The sequence below is a fragment of the Pogoniulus pusillus genome, chromosome 12 (genome assembly GCF_015220805.1).
Source record: "Pogoniulus pusillus isolate bPogPus1 chromosome 12, bPogPus1.pri, whole genome shotgun sequence".
Classification (NCBI taxonomy): Eukaryota; Metazoa; Chordata; class Aves; order Piciformes; family Lybiidae; genus Pogoniulus; species Pogoniulus pusillus.
The window spans coordinates 27,359,691-27,384,172 of NC_087275.1; the positions used below are offsets into that span (position 1 = coordinate 27,359,691).

A 24,482-nucleotide genomic window follows, 5' to 3' on the forward strand; every position below is an offset into this window, starting at 1 on the left:
AAAGCTCAATTACTTGTTTAAACTTTGGAGTTGAACAATTGAATAATGATTGCAAATAAGTATTTGTTAGATAGTATCTGTTTATTTAACACAGTTTTAAAGACAAATACAGCCAAATGTGGTCTTAATACTATTGAGATGCATATAAGAATACATGGCTTGGTATATGTCATACCAAGGGGAAAAGGATCTGGGGGTCCTAGTGGATGGGAAGTTGACCATAAACCAGCAATGTGCTCTCGTGGCCAAGAAGGCCAGTGCCATCCTGGGCTGTATTAGAAAGAGTGTGGCTAGTTGGTCAAGAGAGATTCTCCTCCCTCTCTACCCTGGTGCAGCTGCATCTGGAATATAGTGTCCAGTTCTGGGCCCCTCAGTTCAGGAAGGACCTCAGGGAACTGCTTTAAAGTGTCGAATAGAGAGCCTCAAAAATGATGGAGTGGAACATCTTCCTTATGAGGAGAGACTGAGGGAGCTGGGGCTCTTTAGCTTGGAGAAGAGGAGACTGAGGACTGACCTCATTCATAAACATGTAAAGGGTGAGTCCTAGATGGAGTCAGGCTTTGCTTGGTGATGCCCAATGATAGGACAAGGGGCAGTGGGTGGAAGTTGAGGCATAGGAAGTTCCAAAGAAACACAAGGTAAAAAAATTTCACTGTGAGGGTGATGTAACACTGGAACAGGCTGCCCAGGGAGGTTGTGTAGTCTCCCTCTCTGGAGATACTCAAGACCTGCCTGTATGCATTCCTGTGTGATCTGCTGTAGGTGCTCCTCCTCTGGCAGAGGGGCTGGACTAGATAATATTTCTAAGTCACTTCCAACCCCTAACATTCTGTGTTTCTGTGATACTTCTATTTTCCTTCTATCAGTGTGGTGAATACTAAACAACATATTCTTGCCTGATTCAACTGCATAATTGCTATTTGTTCTGAGAAGGCATTCAGGTTGTCTGTCCTGGCCTACATCTGAACAGATATGGTAGGTGTTTGAATCAGTAGGAATAAACATAGGGAGAGTAAAATGCAAGTTTAATGACCCGTTCTCTTTTACAATAGCAAGCAATAAATGAAAGCCAGCCTGTATTTTTTTTTCTCTGTGCATAAGGAACAAGTACTGTTCTGAGCAAACATTTCATCTTCAGGGTGCATTTTCCAAGTGGCATAGTGGGATTTAGTCACACTATTTCATTAAATCCAGTGAGCCAGAAGCACTTGATTTAATTTTGTTTGAATTCCTGAACTCTGTGTTTTTCACTTGTTAGTAAGCTGTTGTACATGTAGTAGAGAGAGAGAGAGGGGTTAAGAAATGGGAAGTGTGCATTACAGAGTCAATGTTCCTTCCTGAATTCTCAGCTATGAATGTTATGATTGAAATTCCCTGAAGGTATCTAATATTTCTAATGTTATTGAAAAAAGCTTGTTTACTATTTATTTACTCTTCCACTCAAATGATTCATGAATTTCCTTTCACATTTCATGGAACTGATTAATGGAGCCTGAAAAAAAAAAATATAGGCTTTTCACAGCATTAACAAAAGTCATCTCCTTTTGGTGAATTTTTAAGTACAAAGACCTAGATTTTTCTATTTTGTGTCTCTCCTGAACATCTTTCAAAGACAAAGCCAGTGGGTTTCCATGTGGTAGGCATCAGTAAATAAAAGAAAGGTGTCATGGAGGCAGGGAATTAATGTGGCTGAGTCAGGAATTATAAAAATAGAATTATTTTATGTTCCTGGAACCTCCACCCCCAAATTATATAAAAATTAGTTTAAGTTTATTTACAGATTCAGTTCAATTGGGAATTTCTTCCAAAAAAAAGGATATTATAGACAAACTTAGCTAGGAAGTCAGGAAAAGGAGAAGGCTAAGCTATAAACTCAGCTTTACACCACTATCAATCAGGCTGAGCAGAAGATTAAGGGAACAGCAGTTCTTACTCATGGAGGTGAAATAGGCATTCGGCAGTGATCCCTTGCTGGATTCCTCTGTGGAAGCAGCCTCCTGACACTGCAGGCAATATCCAATAGTGTATGTCCACGTAGCAGAATCCCAAGGTGAGAGGCAGAGCCACCAAACTCAGACCTATCTTGAGCACTTCTTCCACAAGTGGGACGATTGTGGAACAATGTTGCCTTCACAGTGGCAAGGGAGAACCAAAACTGCTAGTGTTCCCCAGTCCAGGAGGCAGCCAGGAAGTTGGCTGCTGATATGGTCTGAGAGTAGCCAGCGCAAGTGCCACCCGCAGCTCTCTCAAAGGGCCCCAGGGCTTGGCAAGCCTGCAAGTTTGCACAGAAGGTTGCATAAGTGATGAGAACCATCCAAAAGCAGGGACAGTGTAAAACCAAGAGCCATGTAAAAAGATAGGAGCCGTCCAAGACTGGAGGTGGTCCAGTCATGGCAGGAACCTGTCTTATCCACCAATCTATCAGGAGCTCTTTCTCAAGGCGAGGACCTCTCAAAGCAGGAACCTCTCAAGGCGGGAACCTTTTTACCTTCTCCCTTGCTCTATTTATCCTTTTTTAGATGCATTTTATGGCACAAAAACCCAGCCAACCACCAGCCTAATTCCAGCATGGGCCTCCACACGGGCCAGCCCAAGGTGCCTTTTGCTGTTCCACCTTCAAGCAGTTTTCATGCCACCTTCTCCCATTCAAACCCATTGCTGGGGGGAGAGGGGGAAGAAAGGAATTTGGGGTACCCCCAGGGCAAAAGGAAAAAAAAAAACACAAATATATAATGAGAAATGTGGAGGGAAGGACGTCTTCAAAAATCCTAATCATATTTAAACAAATAATCAGATCTTCCTTAATAGAGTTCATATTTTGGAAAGAGATAAGGCCTATGTGGTTGTTTCTAACTGCCTTGGGACAAGAAAAGCACAAGCAAGTGTAATGGAAGACAACAGAGTCAATGATCTGCAAATAGTTTGGGGGATCTTAGCCTGCATATTCTAAAACATGTAAGAAACCATCCTGCAATTGCACTGTCTCAAAATCCTCTTGGATTTGATATTCCAGCCCTAAATGGAAAATTCGCAGTGTTAGGAAACACCAAGAGAATAACCAGTAAGGAAGAGATTTGGCTTGAGCAGTACAAGTTCAAAGCACTGCTATCATAATAGAGAGCATTATGGACCAAAGGTCAGCATTTCTGCAGGGACAAAAAATAATCCTCAACAAAATCTACTATAGCAATGTTCAGTTTTCAGCAAGGAAACTGCACACAAATGAGTACGCCTGCTAAAAAGGAACCAAAAGAGCTAAGTGTGTGAGGACAGCATGGAGACACCACACTGGAAACTGAAACGAATCCTTGTTATCAAAATGGACTCTTAGAACACCTAGTAAGGTGCAGTGTCTAAAGAAAGGAATAAAGCAAGTTATTTAAAGAAAAAAGCAAAAGCAAAACCAAAAAAGGGCTCCACACCAAGCATAAAAAAACCAACCACAGCCAAAACAACCAAATTGTCATAATTAAGAATGCCAAATCTTCAGAACCAGATGGCTATTCAGTTAAATGCTCTAATGGAAATATAAAATAACTGTAAATGTTAACAGTATTTGCTTGTTTTACATTATTTTTTTGTGGGGAATGGTAGGGAGAAAAGGTGATGATAGTTTTTAAACAGTGCATCCAGTCAGGCCTGTGGACCAGCAAATCTGTGGAAGAATCAATGGTAGAAGAGACGAGAATGTAGCATTTGTAGAAGTAGGTGAGCTTTACCTCTCCTAGTGTACTTTGAAGGAAACATGAACATATAAATAAGAGAGGACAGATCATTTGATATTCCACAAGGATTTTCAAAAGCTCTTCTGGAGAAAAAAAACAAACCAACTCCCTGTGCAATAACTGAGAAAGTCTTAGTGTGAGGTGATAAGCACTTATCTGGTTATATCCTGTGTAAGATGGAAAACAAAAAAGCAAAGGTCAGTTTTCCCACCAAGGGAGATGATTGTGTTCCAGAAGGTCTAAGTCTGCTTAAATAAACTGCAAAGGAAAATTAATAATGCAGGGGAATATTTTAGTGATGATCCAAACCTATCCAAGGTACTTAAGACAAGGATAGATTACAAAAAAAATATAGAAAAGCTTCACAGTACTACAGCAAAGAGGTGGTGAAGAAATCAGGTGCTGATAAATGTCACACAAAGCATGTGGAAATGTTTATGTGCACAGTAATGAGCGAGCTCTACTTTAGCCCTTTTAAACATTCCTTCAGCACTCAAGAAAGAGACCCCAGAATCATGACAGTCTTCTGAAAACATCACTTCTATACTCAGGACTGTTCAGGAAACCAGTGAAATGCTAGGAAATACTGAAAACCACAGAAAATCTCATGATGCCACTTGTAGGGACTTGTTAGGCAGTGATTTGCATCCCAGTCTAAAAAGGGTTAACACAGATTAGTTAGCAGGTAGATAGAATAAATGGAATATGAGTGGGGTTTGTCTTGTGTAATTTCACATCTGCCAGATAGTTGTCTAGGCTCACATATAGTCAGTGAAAATCTGTTCATTTCAGTTGTTGCAATTCAGAACATAATCTGTGCCATACTATAGTAATTATAGGATTATAAAATTATAGCATTAATTATAGGTTATAGAACATAAACTTATGTTCAACCCCTGCTTTTGATTTATGGGTGAATGGAAAGGGACAACATGGTGAGTTACTTAGATGTAGAATCAATCACAGAATCAGTCAGGGTTGGAAGGGACCACGAAGATCACCTAGTTCCAACACCCCTGCCATGGGCAGGGACACCCTACCCTAGAGCAGGCTGGACAGAGCCCCATCCAGCCTGGCCTTAAACACCTCCAGGGATGGAGCCTCAACCACCTCCCTGGACAACCCATTCCAGCCTCTCACCACTCTCATGCTGAACAGCTTCCTCCTCATGTCCAATCTGAATCTCCCCACCTCCAGCTTTGCTCCATTCCCCCTAGTCCTGTCACTCCCCGGTAGCCTAAAAAATCCCTCCCCAGCTTTTTTGTAGGCCCCCTTCGGATACTGGAAGGCCACAAGAAGGTTGCCTCGGAGCCTCCTCTTCTCCAGACTAAACAACCTCAACTCTTTCAGTCTGTCCTCACAGCCCTCTGATCATCCTCATGGCCCTTCTCTGGACACACTCCAGCATGTCCACATCCCACTTATAATAGGGGCTCCAGAACTGGATGCAGTACTCCAGGTGGGGTCTCAGTGGGGTGGAGTAGAGGGGGAGAATCACCTCCTTATAGATATCTCTGATAGATATCCAGATATAATCAACTGTATCTGAGTCTCTGTATCTTAAACGTAGAAGAAAGAAAAATAAAATAGAATTGTAAAATCCTAGAATGGTTTAGGTTGGAAGATCATCCAGTTCCAACCCCCTGCCATAGGCAGTGACACCTCATGCTAGAAGAGGTCGCTCAAGGCCTCATCCAACCTGGCCTTGAACACCTCTGGGGAGGGAGAATCCACAACCTTCCTGGGAGCATTTAGATAATCTGCAGCAGCATAAAGACCATTAGGAATAGTTGGCAACTGTCTCTCAATAACTAAATATTAGGGACAGTCTCAAGTGGGACTCAAATGGTAGACTTAAAAAACAAATGGACAAGAAGAAGTGGTTCTTCAGCGTAAATATTGAGCTAACCACAGGTGGTAAGAGCCTATGTTAGTTCAAAACTCAAGGAGATAATTTCATGGAATGTTGCTGTTATAGTTGTGACAGAGAAAACACAGCGACACAAGGGTATGTGGACATCAAAGTAGCTGAAAGCATTGCCATAGCATCAGTCTTTTCATATGCTGCTCTCCAAATTGTGGTGACTCTACAAGTTGCGGTATACAATGATTGGATAACATATTGTTTTTAACATTCTTAGTGAATAACAGTGAGGTGTTGGCTATGTTGGCGCAGGCTACTTTCAGTTCTTTGGTCTAAATTTGCTATGCTTCTGTACAAATGTAACTCAAGGCGAGCATACCTGTTTACTATGTTTCTAACCTTAATCTTCCTGTGTCAAGCGTAATCCATCAAGATCAGGTTCACACAGAGGTAGACCTTCTTGCTTCTGAGTAAGACTCAAATTGCTGAGCTGGAAGAGTACAAAAAGGAGGAGGGAAGCTGGTCCTTTCCGTTACCTTCTTCCCTAAGTGATTGTATTGGCTACTGTCATGCAAGGGACTGGATGAGATGTGCTTTTCATCTGAGTGACTATGTGTCTTGGGTTAAAATGCAGGTTCCCAGAGACTCTAATAAATTTAATAGACCCAATGACAATTTATAGAATTTATAGAGTGCCCTCCCCTCTTCCCCCTCCTTTTCCCAAAAGACAGGGAGAGAGAGAAAGGTAGGGACACCCAAATAAATCAATCTCACTCAATTTGGAAGTAAAAAAGGAAAAGTTTAACAATAACTTAGAAAAGGTATTGGAGGTAGGGGAGTTTACAAAGGATAAGGAAGGGAAAAACAGCGAAATACAAAAAAGGGATGGATACAACCCGAGCTGTGTGATGGTGTCTCTGCCTCGTGGCTGCCACGTGGTGTGCTGGTATGCAGTGTGAGTGTGTGTGTCAAGAGGGAGCCAAGGAAAGAGAAAGAGACAGGGAGCTCCTGGCTCTTTTATACCACAGGAAGTGGGGGGAGTGGGCTAACCATCACCTGGAGTGTGGCCCACCCCTGGGGAGGGACCAAGACCCCTAGGGTCAGGTTCAGGGTTACTCCCCCAGGAGTGTTAACCCTATACACTATGGTCACTGTGTGTTCTAGACTTTTCATATTTGGCTGGTGCAAGTGTCTGTGGTGTTGTGTTTTCTACAGTTCTTGCTAATTTTCCAAGACATTCTGAAATATCTTCTAACAGAACTGTATGGATCGTTTAAAATCCAATCTACCACCTACAGGATCACATACCACTGAAATTCTTTCTTGCGTAAGGATAGTTATAATGAATATAATTTGAAGCTGTTTCTCCTATTGCCACTCACACTGAGAAGTAATTTACATCATGAGCAAATTTAATTAGTTCAAATAGGCCTGCTTGTGGTAGTGGTACACTACTCATTGTGTATGCTTTTTTTCTTCTCAGATTGCTAACAGTATAGTTCTCTAACTTTCTCTGCTATAAACCTGTGATGGAGATAGGATTTCTTAATGCAGAAATTAAAAATAGAAGAATTAATGTCTCACACACTGCACAAACTGATTATTAAGAATGTCCTGTGAAATATTTCAATCGTACTAATTCCAATCACAACCTGTTGCGAAGGGGAAATTAATTGATGCCAGATGATATTTTCCCAAATTAATATTGTTTATTAGTGGGTGATATAGACATCACTGTTGTTTTCTTTTCATAGCCAATGATCTAATTTCTCTCATTAAAATATTCTAGCCTCAAACCAGCACACTCTTGAGGGCAACAAGGGCTTCTCCAGAAGCTGTGCACTAATTTAGACAATCACTGAGTTGACTGTAAGGGGACCCCAAGAGGGTCTAATAATTTTTGTTATCTTCTTCTCCGTTCTGTTCCTCTTTGCCCTGCTAGAAGAAACAAACTGTCCTTGAATTCTGGGCTGGAAAGTTCTGGATCCCTTTCAATGGGAGGAAGCTGTCTTTGTCAGAGTGTGACTCTCTGTTGCTTTCAGTGCTTCCCGTGGTGCAAAAGCTTTCCCATTGCCCTGTTCCTCTTCAGCAGAGGAGGGGGTGAGCCTCTGGCTCTCTAGAGGTGGTCCTGTACCCCTAGTGAGAAGTTCTCAATTAAGTGTCTTTCCCTACCTGGTATTGTGCCCTTTATTTGAGCCCAGGAGTTTTGACTTCCATTCCATGGCCTCTAAGATCAGTCAGCTAATTTTGTTACTCAGAACTCTGGCCACCCCCAACCACTAATTTTAATAATATTTGGGTTCTTACACGGTCATGGAAACATTCTATGGATAATCTCTACATCTAGTAATAACCAGCAAAATACATAAACATTAATTGAACTGGAAGAGAAGGTTCCACAGTCAAATGCCACTTGTGGTCAATATGCCTTTTGCCCAGTAGATGGGCCCAAGCTCTTTCTGCTCTATGGCAGAAGGCAGTAGAGAATTACACAGAGGCATTTAAGCATTTACTCAGAAATTATTACCCTTATAGGGGCTAGCCACAGTCCAGACAGTGCCCAAACGCTTTCAGGGGACTTTCCTCTGGCTCCTGGGGAAAGGACACAGACAATCTCTGACCTTGTCTCCTGCCTTCTTCTGGACGATCTGTGTATATGTCCAGTGCCCAAATGCTTTCAGAGGACTCTGTCTTGTTGGACGTTGAGACTTGAATCTTCCCAACTTCTGGGGAAAGGATGCAGACCATCTCTGACCTTGTCTCCTGGCTTTCTTCTGGACGCTGTGTATATATGTCCAGGGATTGTAGGCAGGACCTTCAGGTGCAGAAGGCAGATGTTGTGCAATCTCAGCACGATGTCACGCTGGCCACACAGGCCGCCTGCGTGCAGGCATCCAGGTCTGCTCCTGGTAACTCGTGGCAGTGGAGTTTACCAGGCAAGCAACACGGCAGTGTGCAATAGCAGCAGGGCTGGGCACAGCAGAGAGAGCAGGCAAAGAGCAGGCAAGCAAAGCAGTGAAGCAAAAGCACGTTGTATCCACCTCAACACAAGGGGGAACTTCTTTACTGTAAGGGTCACAGAGCACTGGAACAGGCTCCCCAGGGAGGTCATGGAATCTCCTTCTGCGGAGACTTTCAAAGCCTATCTGGATGTGTTCCTCTGTGATCTGTGTTAGATAGTATTGTCCTGCTCTGGCAGGGGGATTGGACTCGATGATCTCTTTGGGTCCCTTTCAACCCCTAACATCCTATGGTCCTATGTCACTCTTTGAAATGCTGGACCTTGCCCTTGATATCTCAAGTCAGTATGGACTGTTAACTGTTTCATGGCCAGTACACTCCTTCATTTCAGCTTCACATGGAGTACTTCTGCAGAAGCATTTGCATAATCTGCTAGTAGCAGAGCCAACAGTTTCTCAGGCTAGTTCTTATCTTTATTTATATTTAATTCACACAGGTTTACCGAGCAGAAATTGTACCCTTGAAAGAAAAAGTACATCAACTCAATGACCTTGCTCACCAGTTCCCTGCCTCTGATATTCAACTCTCCCAGTACAGTCTGAGCTGCATAGAAGACCTGAACACAAGGTGGAAGGTGCTACAGGTACATTTGCTATGACTTTTTATTCTTTATACTGCCTTTAAGTAAATATGTTTTTTTACTGATTTCATGCGCCTGTTTCTTCCCTGTGCAACAACACCAGAGGTATAGTAAGGAATGAAAGAAAGAGGAAACAGGATTTCAGTAAGAGTATCTTTGTGAGAAAGTAGAATTTAAAGCTGATGCTGCATGTTCACATGCTCTCATGTAGAAAACATAACCCAATTTTTCATGTGCTTCAAGTTCTCATGTGGCTAAAATGCTTAATGTCTTATTTACCTTTCAATATTAATATTTAGCAATTCGTTGCTGCTAACTGTATCACCTGGAGTATTATGTCCAGTTTTGGGCTCCCCAGTTCAAGAGAGACAGAGATCTGTTAGAGAGAGTCCAATGGAGAACCACGAGGGTGATTAGAGACTGAAGAAAGACCGAGAGCCCTGGGGCTGTTTAGTCTGAAGAAGAGAAGGCTGAGAGGGGATGTGATCAATGTCTATAAATATCTGAGAGCTGGGTGTCAAGCGAATGGGGCCAATCTCTTTTTGGTGGTGCACAGTAATAAGACAAGGAATAGTGGACACAAACTTGAACATAAAAGGTTCACCTCAACATGAGAAGAAATTTCTTTACAGTGAGGGTGACAGAGCACTGGAACAGGCTGTCATGGGGTGTTGTGGAGTTTTCTTCTCTGGAGTCTTTCAAAACTGACCTGGATGCATTCCTGTGTGGATTACCCTAGGGGATCCTGCTTTTGGCAAGGGGATTGGACTCAGTGATCTCTGGAGGTCCCTTTCAACCTCTAACGTTCTGTGATTCTGTGATTTCTTCTACCTGGTTTACCCATGTTTTATGGATATTCTTATTATGCATATGGAATATTCACATAAATCAGTTTAATTCTGCTGCTCAGTTTCTCTTATTATTGTTTAAATAATTTTCAGGAGCAGAAGTTTTAAATAAATTTCTTAGAGGCAAATTAATGATTCTTGCAGTGGAGCCTTTAAGTTCATACCTGTAGAATCAATTCTAAAATTACAAGCATTAATTACACCCATTCAGGTGCTTGATACTGCAAGTAAGCTCTGTTCACCAGAAAGAGATTTTATAATTTGAGTTCTAATGCAGAAAAAACATTTGAGATACATTATAAAATGAAGGAAAACATCAATACATCATAAATCATCAGCTCCTGGAGAGAGAGGCACCTGGGGGTGTTGGTGGACCAACATGAGCCAGCAGTGTGCCCACATGGCCAAGAAGGCCAACAGCATCCTGGCCTGTATCAGAAATGGTGTGACCAACAAGAGTAGGGAGGTGATCATACCCCTGTACTCAGCACTTGTGAGACCACACCTTGAGTACTGTGTCCAGTTTTTGTCACCACAGTATAGGAGGGACATTGAGGTGATGGAGCAGGTACAGAGAAAGGTGATGAGGCTGGTGAGAGGTTTGGCAAACGTGATGCATGAAGAGCAGCTGAGGGAACTGGTATTGTTTAGTCTGGAGAAGAGGAGGCTGAGAGGGGACCTTACTGCCCTCTACAGCTACCTAAAAGGAGGTTGTAGTGAGGCTGGAGCTGAATTGCTAATGATAGGACAAGAAGAAATGGCCTCAAGTTGCAGCAGGCAAGGTTTAGGTTGGATGTTGGGAGGAAGTTCTTTACTGAGAGGGTGGTAAGGCACTGGAACAGGCTGCCCAGGGAGGTGGTGGAGTCACCATCCCTGGAGGTGTTTAAAAGAAGAGTGGATATGGCACTTGAAGCTAAAGTCTAGTGATGAAGGATGCTGGATTGGCTGATCCTGGTGGTCCTTTCCAACCACAGCGATTAATAGTGATGAGATGTTGTGTGGAGGGATTTGGTTTAGTCAAGGAATTGTCAGTGTGGACCTAATGATTGGACTCAATGATCTTGAAGGTCTTTTCTAATCTAAGAAATTCTGTGAAGTACTGGCGGGGGGAAAAGGCAAATGCTTTGGATTTATTTGGGTTTTTTTACATATATAGATTATTTTGTATTACTTTGTGATAAAGACTTCAAATATGTATAATTTTTTTCCCAAGATATACTCTATCTTAGCTTAGAATTTTGTGAAAGAGTGCACATGTGGGCATGCATGCACTGCTATATGGTAATGCAGCACCCACAACAGAGGAGTAATATTGCAGTTAGATGAAGGTAAATGCAGTTAAATAATTATCATTAAGTACTGGATTTTACTCTCTAGTTTGTTTTTTCTACATCACTGCTTCACATTTTGAAATGTCATCAATGTATTCAACTTAATATATTGGAAAACTGTAGAATTATGGAAGTTAATAGAAAAGTTTTGCCCTTATTGTAGAAACTAACCATTAATGATGGATAAAAACGAACTAATTCCCTCTTGTCTCACATACACACTGAAGGTCATAGTGCTGTCAAGTCTAATAAGTCAGTAAGAGGTTATTGCTTCTCCACACGAAGTCACACAGCTCTGTAACATCTCCAGTTTATCACCACTTCACGCAAATATAGCAGGATTTTTTCTTTTCTAAACCACCAGTTTGCAGTGAAAAGTGATGCTTTAAGCAAAAGTTCACTCGGTCAACATCTTCGGTCACTAGTATCCACTTTTTCCCAGACCCTGAGGAGAGAATTTAGATTATATTAAAGCAGATCAGCAGAAATCACAGAATCATAGAAACATCCAGGTTGAAAAAGACCTTCAGGATCACCAAGTCCAACCTATAGCCCTACTCGACAAGATTCACCTCAAACGCTATCCCCAAGCACCACACCCAAACAACATATCCAGGGTTGGTGAGTCCATCTCCCTGGGCAGATCATTCCAGTGCCTGACCACTTTCTCTGTGAAAAACTTCTTCCTAATGTCCAATCTAAACCTGCCCAGTCTCAGCTTGAGGCCATTCCCCCTTGTTCTGTCTCCAGGTACCTGTGAGAAGAGACCAGAAGCAGCCTCTTCACAATGTCCCTTCATGTAGTTGTAGACAGAAAAGAGTTCTCCCCTCGGCCTCCTCTTTTTCAAACTAACCATCCTCAGCTCCCTCAGTTGCTCCTCATAAGATTTATTCTCCAGGCCCTTCACCAGCTTTGTTGTCCTAGAACACAAAATCAGTATCCCCAAAAAGTTTATCCTATACAGGAGAATTCACTTCTATATTCTTTTTGTTGGTTGGTTGCTTGCATTTTTTTAACAGTGGCTGTCTAAACTAATAAATTTTCTATGGTTCATGGAAAAATAACTTATTCCTTTTACCATTGATAAAATAGTTAACTTCAAGTGATTTGCTGAAATATACTTCATTATTTCAGCAGGAAATAAGGAAAAGCAGGAAAGGTTTTCACAATGAAAGCATCTAGGATTTTAAACAACTCAAAAAAATCTAAAAGCCCAAGATATATATATTGGTTTTATTATTCATGAAAGCAGTAGACAGAGGGCCAACCTAACATTATAAACCATTAGAAATACATAGGGTAAAATATGTATTCACATATATTTCAGAGCTAAAATGCTCTTTTACCACAGAGGACAGTGAGGACTGTGAGCAATTCACTTCTCATTGTGAGTTATTGTCTTGTTTTATCAAATCCAGAGTATTTTGAAAGCAAGTTGTTTCATCTTCTATGAAGATAGACACTTGGAGACAGTATGTCAGAGAGAGATGTTAGAGCTGATAGAACAGTTAATTGGAGTATTATGGTTTGCAGCTTTTTTTCATACTTAACCTAAATGTTATCTGAAAGATATGGACAGCAAGACAAAAACACTCCAGCAGATTTTTAATCACATCCTGAGGGCAAAAGACAGAAGTAACTTGAAAAGATTATCATGTACCAAAGGTCAAGATGTGACGCCTGGGAAGAAAAGCACATCTGTTCCTGTAATGTAATTTTTCTATTTAAAAGAGAAGAAAGTTTGAGACATATTGAGAGGCAGAGATCATTTTTATTGAAACAGAGCAGCCTACAATAGAATACTTCATTTGGAAGTTATGCACAAACATCATTTAGTCCAAATCTTCTCCAAATGAAGTCTGTTGGACATTGACATACACATGAGTGGAACTTTATAGAGTATTACATATTGGTCAGTGTTAGGGTTAGACTAATTTAGGTATTGCCAGCACTTCAGTTAGGTATGATACTAGTACAGAAACTTGAAATTTTAGCCACACAATAGGAAAAGCAAAAATACAAACCACTTTTTTTCATGTAAAACCACTCTGCTTCTAAAATAGGTTCCTATTCTGCTTCTGTTTACTTAGTTGGACTGCTAGGATTTTGTCCTATTCTGAGTTTTTGGTTGGGTTTTATTTGAACTAATCGCCTATCTTATACTAATCTGATACAAAATATCTCCTTAATACTTTAGTCCTTTCAGCATTTTTTCAATTCATTGATGTGAGCCTTCTATGTATTTTCATATGTCTTTGTTCTATACCACTCCTATTGTCTCTTTGGGTTCTATTCATTTCTGCTTTCAAAAAGTGTTTTTATTTGTGTTCCTACTCTTCTTTCCATTTCCTCATCGTAATTCCCTTATTTCTATGCTTTATTTTTCCTTCCATTTTCCTTTCCAGCTATACTGCTTCTTAGTTTAGTTGTTATTATTTTCCCCTCAAAGCTTAGTTCTATATCTCCTGTTCATGTTCTTAATGGGGAAAGTGTTCTTTTCCATGAACTCTATTTTGTAAAAGGTATCACTGAAGGAAAATCATTAAACAGAGGCTTCTGTGCTGTTGCTATGAGAAAAAATACTCATTCTAGGGTTCTCTATGGGAAAAGTACCTAAGATCATAAGGTTTATCAGATCTGAAATGACAGTGAAATCTAACAGTATGAGAAAGTTGCAGAGCATTGTGTAAGGGTGAAATGGCATCTTGCTTGTTCAGAATCACAGAACCTTAGAGCTTGGATGGTACCTCCAGAGATCACTGAATCCACCTCACCTGCCAAAGCAGGATCTCCTAAGGTAGTTCACACAGGAGTGCATCCAGGCAGGTTTGGAAAGTCTCCAGAGAAGGAGACTGTTACTTTATTAACTTTGATTTTGTAAGACCAGAGAAGGAAATATGTAATTTTAAGCTGAGGCTTGCAGAGACTGTATTTGGTTTGCAAATGTAGGGATAAGGCAGGCTGTGTTAAGGTATTTACAATATTGTGGTTGCACAGTGAGATAATTAGTGAATAGTATCAAATTGCTGCAGAATCTTTGCAGAGCTTCTGTTATATTTCACTTTTGCCATTAATTTCCTTTTTTTGTTGTTCAGTCTTGGTCACTATGCCCTGAGTACTACTCTTGGTCACTATGCACTGAGTAGTACTAGAAGAAAAATATGTGGAAAGGAAGGTTAACTATGACTGAGTATCAGGGAGGCAGAATTTCAGGCTTAAGGACATGTATTTTGTATTGGTAATTCTTACACAACCAGGCACTTCTGGTCCTGAAGTGCTGTGTGAAGGTATCTCATAAATGAAATCTAATACACTCAGCTCAGTCCCTGAAAGCTGTATCTTTTGTGTAGTTTAAGCAATGTGAAAGTAATTAGCTTCATGCCTTTAAAGGAGTAGTTTTGAGGAAAATATGCTGTTTGTGTTTCCATTTTTCTTAAATGTAAAAGGAGATGGAATCTGTCCAGGGAGCTATTTGTTATGACTCTCCCAAGGAACACACTCATGGTCAGATCCTGTGGGTTTCAAACATATGTGTAATGAGATGCTCCTGGGGGAAAGCATGTCTTGCACACTCTTGCTTACTTCCAGTTGACATTTGAAGAGCTGAGGACTCCACATTGACAGGAGTTCCACTTCACTTTGGATGGTATAATGCTGGTCAAAAGAGAAGGTCTCTTGACATGTAAAAAAATTCCATAGTATCCCATGGGGCATATTACCTTCAATTATCAAGAATGGTTTTTTTTAATATAAATCATGTTCTGCCTGCTCTTATTTAGAATGGTACCTCTAATAAGCTGGAAAAAAAATAAGAAGACTTGCCTTTCATCTAAAGAAAAATCTATCTTATAAGAGATTTTGTCTTGATATTTATATTGCAGTACTTTTACTTCAGCAAGTTTTAATGAAATGTGGTCATTTGTGAGCAAGTGTCTTTGTCCTTAATAGTGGGCCAGGCCTGTCTAATTTGTAACATTAAGCAAGCTAGAGCAAGCACCTGAAATTGCTAGAGCTAAACCAGCCCGTGCTAGAGGAAGGTGCAGGGTTCTACGCTTTGACCGCAACAACCCAAAGCAGTGCTACAGGCTGGGGACAGAGTAGCTGGAGAGCAGCCAGGCAGAAAGGGACCTGGAGGTACTGGTAGAGAGTAGCTGAACATGAGCCAGCAGTGTACCCATGTGGCCAAGAGAGCCAATGGCATCCTGGCCTGTATCAGTAACAGTGTGGCCAGTAGGACAAGGGAGGTTATTCTTCCCCTGTAGTCAGCACTGGTCAGGCCACACCTTGAGTCCTGTGTCAAATTTTGGGCTCCTCAATTCAAGAGAAATGTTGAGGTGCTGGAATGTGTCCAGAGAAGGGCAACAAGGCTGGTGAGAGGCCTGGAACACAGCCCTATGAGGAGAGGCTGAGGGAGCTGGGGCTGTTTAGCCTGGAGAAGAAGAGGCTCAGGGAGGACCTCATTGCTCTCTACAACTACCTGAAGAGAGGCTGTAGCCAGGTGGGGGTTGGTCTCTTCTCCCAGGCAACAAACAACAGAACAAGGGGATACAGTCTCAAGTTGTGGCAGGGGAGGTCTAGGCTGGATGTTAGGAGGAAGTTGTTGGCAGAGAGAGTGATTGACATTGGAATGGGCTGCCCAGGGAGGTGATGGAGTTGCCATCCCTGGAGGTGTCTGAGAAAAGCCTGTATGAGGCATTTAGTGCCATGATCTAGTTGATTGGCCAGGGCTGGGTGCTAGGTTGGACTGGATCATCTTCACAGTATCACCAAGGTTGGAAGAGACCTCATAGATCATCGAGTCCAACCCTTTACCACAGAGCTCAAGGCTAGAGCATGGCACCAAGTGCCACGTCCAATCCTGTCTTGAACAGCCCCAGGGACAGCGACTCCACCACCTCCCCGGGCAGCCCATTCCAGTGTCCAATGACTCTCAGTGAGGAACTTTCTCCTCACCTCAAGCCTAATTTTCCCCTGGCGTAGCTTTAGGCTCTGTCCTCTTGTTCTGGTGCTGGCCACCTGAGAGAAGAGAGCAACCTCCTCCTGGCCACAACCTCCCCTCAGGTAGTTGTAGACAGCAATAAGGTCTTAGAGATCTCTTCCAACCTGGTTGATTCTGTGATTCTATGAAATATTTTTTCAGGTCTCTTTCAGTGGAATTGAAACAAGTTTACCAGATTCTCAGGTCCTTTTTTTTGTTTCTATATGCATAGCATGGTAATAGTTTCAGAAAGTACACTTCAGGTCTAAAGCATGTAATTAATATCTGAATGATTAAGGATATTCTCTTAAATTGTTTTTCCTGAACAAAAAGAAAACCCCCTCCTGGTGCTTTATGGTTCACAGAATCACAGGACTTTAGAGGTTGGAAGGGAGCTCCAGAGATCCTTGAGTCCATCCTCCCTGCCAAGACAGGATCCCCTAGGGTAGTTCACACAGGAACGCATCCAGGTGGGTTTTGACAGTGCCCAGAGAAGGAGACTCCAATTCAGTTCAGTTCAGTAGTCCAATTGTTAACTGCATAGGAATGTCACAAAGGAAGGCTCTAGTCATATAATTACATAGAAATTTTGCCTTCACTTTTTTTCTTTATTTATATCTTTGGAAAAGGAAAAGTTCCTATTCCAGACTTTAAAAATGAGTGTAAACTGTGGACATACTAAAAGTGAAGAGATGGGCAGAGGGTGCAAAACTATGCCAGAATTCTAGCTCACTTACAGCTCTTACTGAAATTGCAGATCTTCTCAACCTTGAGATGTAAAATTACTTTTGTAGTTGCAGATTTCATCTTCTCAGCAGAGGGAGAGTTTGATCCTTTTGGGGAGTTTAGTTTTCCCATCAGATTCTTTATTTAAAATGTTGTTTTGTGTGTCCCGTGAGAAGTGGAACTTCTGCTAAAACCACAGTTGTCATGGCTCTTTAGTGGTCTCTTATGTATTTAACTGGCTATGCCAGTTGGCCACGGAAGTTATATAACATTGCCCGAGTCTCAGTTTTGCTCAGTGTTTGTCTGCAAAAGCGTGCATATGGATTAATTTTACAGTCAGTCATTCTTTAGAAATCCTATTTATTTATTTCTGTAAGCTAGTGGAGAAAGGCCAGCTAGACAGCTGAGAGCAGGATTCAATTCTTCTAACAAAGTGTGTGTCAAAAACTGGAAAGATTCCCTCCTACATTGGGAGGACATTGTTCTTTGAGGTATGTTTAGGGCAGTCAGTAAAAGAAAGTGTGTAAGTGCAGACATGGTTATCATCAGCAGCCATGCCAGCAAGGAAACTAATAAACCCAAGTTAAATTGATGGTATTGTGATGATATTCAGTCTGTTGAAATTCTGAATGCTTTGGTCACTTTTTCACCATCCCTGGAGGTGTTCAGGAGAAGACTGGATGAGGCACTTGGTGCTACGGTCTAGTTGACAGGATGGGGCTGGGTGATGGATTGGACTGGATGATCTTGGAGGTATCTTCCAACCTGGTTGATTCTATGATGATGATGATGATGAATCTTATAGGAGGTACATTCATTTTAGAGTTTTATTATCTTGATTTGATTTCCTTTGCACAGATAATAAAATTCCAAGCTACATTTGTTTCAAATAACCATGCAGAAGAATTGCAGTTCACCCTACTTTATATTTCTTCTTTCATTATGCACATCCTATGTGGAATTTTTGTTTCTTATATATGTGTATGGGTATATGAGAATATAAAAAAAATAGTTGTTTGTAAGTATAAAGGAAAGCACTTAAAATTTTATCAAATGCAAGAAAATATATTACAGAGGCACCTTGAATTTAGCTCTTTGTTGTACAGTATCTGAATATGTGTATATTTATCTGATTGCTGAGTTGGACTTATCTCTCTGATGAACAAATGATAGGAAGAGAATGGACATATTAGTTGATAAGTATTAGTATTTTTATAACATGAGCAAGAAGGCCAATGCCATTCCGGGGTGGATTAGAAGGGCTGAGAGGTTCTCCTCCTCATCTGTCCTACCCTGGTGAGGTCACCTCTGCAATATTGTGTCCAATTCTGGTGTATTATGCTAAGCTGTACATATAAAGCTTCATTCCTTAATTTCCAGCTTGGCTGAGTCTAGTCTGGGTGATTTTCATAAGAGTGGGGGGATGAGCAACACCCAAACCATCACATTGACTTTCACATCATAAGTCCTTTTCTTTGCACTGTCAGAGCTCCTAACTCATGAATTATATCTGAAATGCAGTAGAATAGGGCAGGATTGGGTAGGGTAGGGTAGGATACATTGTGAGCTATCTGCTGACACCAGAAGGATGGCAACCCTGAGCAATTTCTGATTCTTTTGCATAGCCTGAGTAGAGAGGGGGTATACTCTGCTGACATAGAGCATCTGTCTATTCGTGCCCCTTTGGTTTGAAGTGAGTTTAAGGCAGATGTACAAAGTTTGCTTTGAATGTGGAACACGTTTGTTGCAGATAGAGAGCTCACAGAATTTAAGACCTGTCCTGTAAATGCTCTCTCTAATGTGATTTTCAGAGGCTTGTAGCTCAAGGAAACCTTAGTAAACATCCTTGGAAACAATATAAAACCTCTTAGATTCCAAGTACTCTTGCCAAAGTATTGTTAAAGGTTTTTAGAGTGAGAGAATGTAAAACTGGGGGGAAAAAAATCCCTCTTTCTCCCCATTTTTGCCAATCACTAATTTTGAAATGCTCTGAAATTAATATTTTTTAGAGGAAACTTCCTTTAAAGTGATAAAAGACTAAAGGCAGAGAAATCATATGCACATTTCGAGTGGAAATGGTTAATGTTAGCCATTTTTTTCTCTTTGTTGAGTCATTTTGAGTCTTTCTGACTTATCAATTGCGTATTATATCACTGCATATATTTTTGTGCCAGACTGTCTACTTTGAGGTTGCAGAAAGCTTTTCCAGCCTTTAGGCCAGGCAGTATTTTGTGCTGTAGTTTCTAACTCTTGCTTCAGTAGGACTTTAAGCTAAGGTATTTTTGCCATTTTAGAAGGTACTGTTAGCAAGTCACGTTTAAAATGCTAGAAATATTAGCGGTGTTGTGATACCACTTTAAACCCAGCCTTTGCAGGGGATGAAGGGTGTCATTTCCAGGATCCTTCCATGAGGTGCTCACTAAAATTGCCATTTTCATCACAGCTTGAGTAAAGCTGAATGTTGTGTCCTCATAAAGAAAATTTTAGGCTGTGTAGAAGTCGTATAACAGTATGGTAACTGCAGAAGGCGGCACTATGTAATGGAAATGGTTTGACCTCTTGCTATGTATTGGATGTGCAAATACTCTCTATACATTTTTTTTCTAGTTTGAATCCATCCAGCAAAAGGAATTATTTCAAGGTGCTCATTGCTTCCTGTGGCTCCTCTAAACCACTAAATTCTTTTGCACGCTGTTACTTTATAATACCCTGATGCTGCAATAACCTTGGGCATAGAATAAACATAATATAAATTATGGTTCTTGACCTAGAGCTTACAATTTCAGGTTTTATCCATATTAATTTGCTCTGCCTTTTGTGCCCATAGAATCATAGCGACATTCAAGTCCTGTGTTACAGAAATTAATTCTTTAGGGTATGCTGGTTTTTATTGGGAAGCCTCAAGTGTGTAGTTTGAAGATGCAGTGTTTTTCTTCCATTTTCTTAGAGGCTTAAAGTTGGTTCACTGTCATAGGGTGGTTTGTTTTAAAACAAAAATTAATGGCATGACTAATTGGCATTAATTAAGCCTATATCTACTTACATACATTTTGTTGGATGTTTTCACTTTCACCTCTCTGATTTCTTTCACTGATCCAAAGTATTTTGTGTCCTTTTCCCCCCAGTCCCCTAATTTTTGACCCATCTGTGGAAAAAGTGAATTCTGTCATATTTCACAGAAATCACAGAAACATTCCAGTTGGAAAAGACCTCCAGGATCACCAAGTCCAACCATTATCCCTACTTTACAAAGTTCAATCTTCAACCATAGCCTCAAGCACCACACCCGAACAACCTTAAAGCACATCCAGGGTTGGTGACTCCACCACCTCCCTGGGCAGCCCATTCCAATGCCTGACCACTCTTGCTGGGAAAAAATGTTTCCTAATGTCCAGTCTAAACCTACCCAGTCACAGCTTGAGGCCATTCCCTCTTGTTCTATCACTAATTACTTGTGAGAAGAGACCAGCAGCAGCCTCTTCACGTCATACTTTCGAGTAGCTGTAGACAGTGATGAGGTCTCCCCTCAGCTTCCTCTTCTTCAAACTAACTAGCCCCAGCTCCTTCAGTTGCTCTTGGTAAAATTTATTCTCCAGACCCTTCCCCAGGTTTGTTGCCCTCCTCTGCACTTGCTCCAGCACCTCCATATCCCTCTTGTAATGAGCTGCCCAAAACTGAACACAACACTCAAGGTATGGTCTCACCAGAGCTGAGTACAGAGGGACAGCCAGTTCCCTACTTCTGCAGGACACAAGCCAGGATGCCATTGGCTTTCTTTGCCATCTGGGCACACGGATTGCTCACATTGAGTTGTTTGTCAAATACTACTCCCACGTCTTTTTGCCAGACAACTTCCCTAGCCACACTTCCTCAGACCTGTAGCACTGCTTGGGGTTGTCATGTCCGAAGTGCAGACCTGGCATTTGGCCTTATTGAAGCCCATTCTATTGGATAGATCCAATCTATCCAAGTCCCTCTGTAGAGCCTCCCTACCTTCCTGCAGATAAACACTGCCACTCAACTTGATGTCATCTTTAAACTTGCTGATGACACACTCTATGTCTTTATCAAGGTCATCAATAAAGTTGTTAAACAGAAGTGGTCCCAACACTGAGCCCTGGGGGACTCCACTTGTAACCAGCTGCCAGTTGGATTTATCTGACAACATTAATAATGCTGCACTGTTTCAACAGTGCAGTGGTTATTTTTTTGGTTATTCATAAAGGTAGAAGAATGAGTCTTATATAAAATACCTTTGTGTGTCTTATATATCCCAGCATTCCAGTTTCTTATCTCAGAACATCACATTTCAAATCCTGATCTGACTTTGTACTTTTGCAAGCCAAAGTGCTAAGATAGCTGCATTTGGTTTGCACATCAGTTTTCCTAGCTATCTGCAATACATCCCTGAATCTCACTGGGTTTACCTGTAAGGAGAAAGAGTTTACATTTTTCTCTTAAACCTCTCACAACTTTATTCAGCTGTGAATGTCTTGTGAAATACTGTCAGCACAGTACAGTCTGTTACAGAACCCATGCAGACTTCCTCTTAGATCTAATCCCTTTCTTTTTTCCACCAGTGAACAGGAGGTCAGCTCCCAGCAAATAAAGTTTCTGAAAGACAGAAACAAATCCATTTTTCTCTCTCAACGCTGTGCACCTACATCATTCGGCTGTGCTCAGTAATTCCCGCAGCTGATGGGATAAGCTTGGGATATTTACCAGTGCCAGGTCATGCTGATTATTTTAGCTTTGCCCATTACACTCTACATATTTTTTTCTAATTACTTTTACCACCTTGTGCATGAATTTAGGGACATTGCTAAACAAATTAAATTGTGTTGATTTGATGTAAATCACAGACGCCTTTTAATCATGCAGTAGATCTGATAGTTTGCATCGTGTAAAGGTCTGTCCCATCCACTCAAAAAAAAGGGGTGAGGGCATCGGGAAGGACAGGAAAACAAACTCTATTTGATGTAAATTTGTGTTAACAATTTTTTTGTTATTATGGTGGGATGAAAATTACCCCCAGTTAAATTCACCAGACTAGCTCAGGAGGCTTGGAAGCAAATGAATCTGTGCATTTACAGCCAGCTAAAATCTAGAAGCATATAATACAATGCCTATGTGCAAAACACAGAGGGTGAGGTTAGAGAGTAAGATGCACCTTGGCCAGTTCCCCAGCAGAAGCGAGACTCCCTTATCTGTGTTTTGCTTTTATTCTTATACATCTCAGCAGCCTATGAGGGAAGTAGACATCACTACTGTTTTCCTTTCACAGCCTGTAATCTAGTTCTTCTCACCAAAACATTCTAGTTAGCTTCAAACTAGCACAACAAATATTTGCAAGTATTTACAATTGAGAAATTACACAAAATCCCTACCCTGCATGACCCCAGAAGGGTTTCAGCAACCCTCCTCCCTCCCTCCCTCCCTCCTCCCATTACCTCCCAGTTGGTTTGTACCAGCAAGAAAGTTAGGACAGAGATAAGAGGAGGTGCAAAAGCAGAGTTGCAAGGAGACTGAAGCCAAGGACAGAAAGAAAAAAAATGTTTATGCACTGACTTTTATTCCAATTAGCAAACCAATGAATGAAGACTTTATCATTATTATGTTTTTACAACCAATCCTCTAATTTATTTACATTCTGTACTGAACTTCCTCAAAAGTCTCAATTTTTCTTGGTTGGAATTTTCCAGTAAGTCTTAAACCACTACAGTTATACAGGCTGAGGCCCCTGCTTCGTAACTAATAGTGCATTTGTGATGTGAGCTGCACTAGAGAACGTGGAAAGGGCTTGGTTACACAGGCTGAAGCCCCTGCTTCGTAACTAGTAGTGCATTTGTGATGTGAGCTGCACTAGAGAACGTGGAAAGGGCTTGGTTACACAGGCTGAAGCCCCTGCTTCGTAACTAATAGTGCATTTGTGATGTGAGCTGCACTAGAGAATGTGGAAAGGGCTCAAACAGGCTGAGGCCTCTAATTCATAACTAATAGTGCATTTGTGATGTGAGCTGCACTAGAGAACGTGGAAAGGGCTCAGTTATACAGGCTGAGGCCTCTAATTCATAACTAATAGTGCATTTGTGATGTGAGCTGCACTGGAGAACGTGGAAAGGGCTCAGTTATACAGGCTGAGGCTCCCAATTCATAACTAATAGTGCATTTGTGATGTGAGCTGCACTACAGAGTGTGGAAGGGGCTTTGGGCACAAACTGATTTTACATTATTCAACATGTTTATTGAAACATTATTGTTTTTTTTAATGGAAGTTATAAAATCTACTTCTGTTAGTCTGTGAACCTATTCCAGAACACGAATCCAAGATTTTTCATGTAGGTGCTACTGTGTGATACTCAGTGGCAGCACTGCTCTGGAAAGTAAGAGATGCAAGGCAGACTTTAGACTGGTGTATTAGAATTTAAGCCATCACGGGCCATTGGCTTTGTCTGCTCTGTCATCCCTCACAACTGTACTGACTGTTTTCCCTGCTGAGCTGGCATAGCTCAGATATCCTTTTATGACCCAAGAGCAACATTTGTGCTTTTTCTTTTGTGCCAGAAGAAAAACCTTTTATTGCACAGTTCATCAAAGAACATCCTGGGAAAGATGTAAAAGCTGAAAGAATAAAAAGCCTGATTTGCTGTTTTTAGAAAGCTAATCAATTCTAAAACCTTTAGATAGGAAAGATCACTTGTCCCTGATACTTCTAGCCCTCTGGAGAAATAGTTCTGAAAAGATGTATTCACAACTGTACACAAAGTAGATCTCACGAGCTCCTGGGCTGTATTATTTACATGATCAGTATATTCACACAGCAGTGTTAGTGCTTAGAGAAATACAGTATTACTGTATTTCACTCTCTTTCCCATATTCAGACAGGCTCTAGCTTGCCAGAGATGTTTCATTTTTTTTTTGCTTTCTGAATGAGCACATAACTAACAGATGTTTGTTTTTGGCTCCATGTCTACATTCTTTGAAAGCTGGAGAATTAAATTGCTGACATTCAGACAACACTAATTCACATTTCCAGGGAGCCTAATTTGCCATCCCTGAGATCCTGATTCCTGGCGTTCATGGGTTTAAAAACCATTTCAGCGACACAATATAAGAACAGGCTGGGGAGTTTCAATAGTATGCTCCTGCTAAACATAATCACATCTTATAAACAGCTGCGTCATTACTGCTGTGATTCATCTCCAAGCTGTATACAGCTGTGTTTCCAGTTTCAGTTAACACTCCTTTAATTGCATAGCCATCTCATGATACTAATTTAGTTAATTTATTCATAATTAAGAGTATTCTATGTTCTGTGGAGGTTCGTTGAATTTGATATGTTCTAAAAAATTATAAAACCTAAGGCTTGAGGCATTTTGATTTTTACAGTCCTCACATCAGAACATGGA

At 41.0% G+C, this 24,482-nt stretch overlaps 1 protein-coding gene across 21 annotated transcripts in view; it reads left to right on the forward strand.

Annotated features, from left to right (window-relative positions):
- The window catches only part of DMD (dystrophin), a 1,274,903-nt gene that overhangs the window by 1,073,278 nt on the left and 177,143 nt on the right, over positions 1-24,482 (forward strand). For all 21 annotated transcript variants that reach the window (XM_064151948.1, XM_064151957.1, XM_064151959.1 and 18 more), the window contains one exon: positions 9,047-9,193. In XM_064151948.1, coding sequence (XP_064008018.1) covers positions 9,047-9,193 — 147 coding nt within the window. The remainder of the gene's footprint in view (positions 1-9,046; positions 9,194-24,482) is intronic.